Source organism: Rhagoletis pomonella, unplaced genomic scaffold, assembly GCF_013731165.1.
Source record: "Rhagoletis pomonella isolate Grant_MI unplaced genomic scaffold, Rhpom_1.0 Rhpom_scaffold_05308, whole genome shotgun sequence".
NCBI lineage: Eukaryota > Metazoa > Arthropoda > Insecta > Diptera > Tephritidae > Rhagoletis > Rhagoletis pomonella.
In genome coordinates, this window is record NW_023463850.1 from 2,763 (window position 1) to 4,178 (window position 1,416).

General features: G+C 38.1%; 1 protein-coding gene across 1 annotated transcript in view; it reads left to right on the forward strand.

The window, feature by feature from the left end:
- Positions 1-1,163: 1,163 nt before the first annotated feature.
- Positions 1,164-1,416, forward strand: part of LOC118755099 (death-associated protein kinase related-like) — a gene marked incomplete at its 5' end in the record, with an annotated part of 2,352 nt that continues 2,099 nt past the window's right edge. The window contains one exon of the mRNA XM_036489946.1: positions 1,164-1,376. Within this exon, the coding sequence (XP_036345839.1) occupies positions 1,164-1,376 (213 nt within the window). The remainder of the gene's footprint in view (positions 1,377-1,416) is intronic.

Consider the following 1,416-nt stretch of genomic DNA (forward strand, 5'->3'; position numbering starts at 1 on the left):
ATTCATATTAGCCGCCATCGATTTGCCAACACTTGGCGAGTGGCGAAACGAACGATTTTAATGAGGTACATGCCATCGTCCATCGTTGGTAGCTAATTTTGTTGTTGCTTTCACACACAAAATGTTTCGTTAAGCAAGCGGAACTCAAACATAGCGAGCACATAAGTAGCGAATCGAGGGTGGCTATTTTTTCGTTTGCCAATAAAAACTCGTTTATTTTAGAAGTCCAGGACATGTTGTTCCTAGAAAAAAGTTTCAAACAAAAAAAATATTGAGCATCCCGACATGGTATATAAAATGTTTGCGTTTGCTAATCAAAAAACATTTTCCTCAATTTTAGAAAGGGAAGGGTGGTCTAGCACACCGTGTATACTATGACCTCTGCTCTTTTCAACATTTCTAAACCGAAGTCCTACATAAACTTCAGAAGAGCTTATTGTTGTAGGATGTAAATGTGCTCAAAAACTGTGGCCTCACTAAACTACTCTTACGTCTACCGTCATCGCACTCGACTAAAAGATGCGATGGTGTTGCATTGACCGAGTTCCAAAAGCGGCTGTTATCATTTTTTGTGCAGATTGCCGTTTCCTCTTCATTTTCTTTTTCTGGATGATGGGTTAAAAGTGGAATCTTTTCAAACTTCATTCGCCAAGTAAGCAATTTGCCTGTCGTTGTCCCGTTTAGTGTCCCTCATTGATATTTTCTCTTTCTGAGCTTTATTTTTTATTACATTTTGACCTTGCGGGAAAGTCTCATTTCGGCCGGATAGACTTGTTTGTCTTTGTAGCCTGTTACCCACGGTACTTGGATATAATTACTACCGTCAAGGGAGTTAAATGATTCCATGCACCAGAATACCTTTTAATTTACACCTACATCTTGGTCCTGGTATTATAGTTGTCTGCTTCTTTTCGAGGTAATAATGTACTTTCTCGTAAAACCATAAATACAGCAACATTTGACAAAAAGCTTACCTGCGTTCCTATACAATAATCCACCTACTGGCTAATCACGTACATCGAAATTCTAGAATCAAGTCGTTTTATCAAAAGTCTACGGATATTATACAAGTTTTTTAATGAAATCCTAGGCTTTTATAACTATGTAGACACATGCTATATATTTTTCTATAATTTTTTTTCTTGTTTATTTTTTTTTTGCAGAGGCAAATTCGCTGCTGTACGTCGCGCTATACACAAAAATTCTGGTGTACATTTTGCTGCCAAATTTCTAAAACGACGCCGACGCGCTCAATCCTCAGATAAGGAGATCAAACATGAGATCGCTGTGCTAATGCTATGCGATGGCGCCGACAACATTGTCAAATTAAATGCGGTGCACGAGTCACGCTCCGATACGGCGTTGCTGCTGGAACTGTAAGTGGAAAAGTCAATGAAAAAATATTAAAAAAAAAAA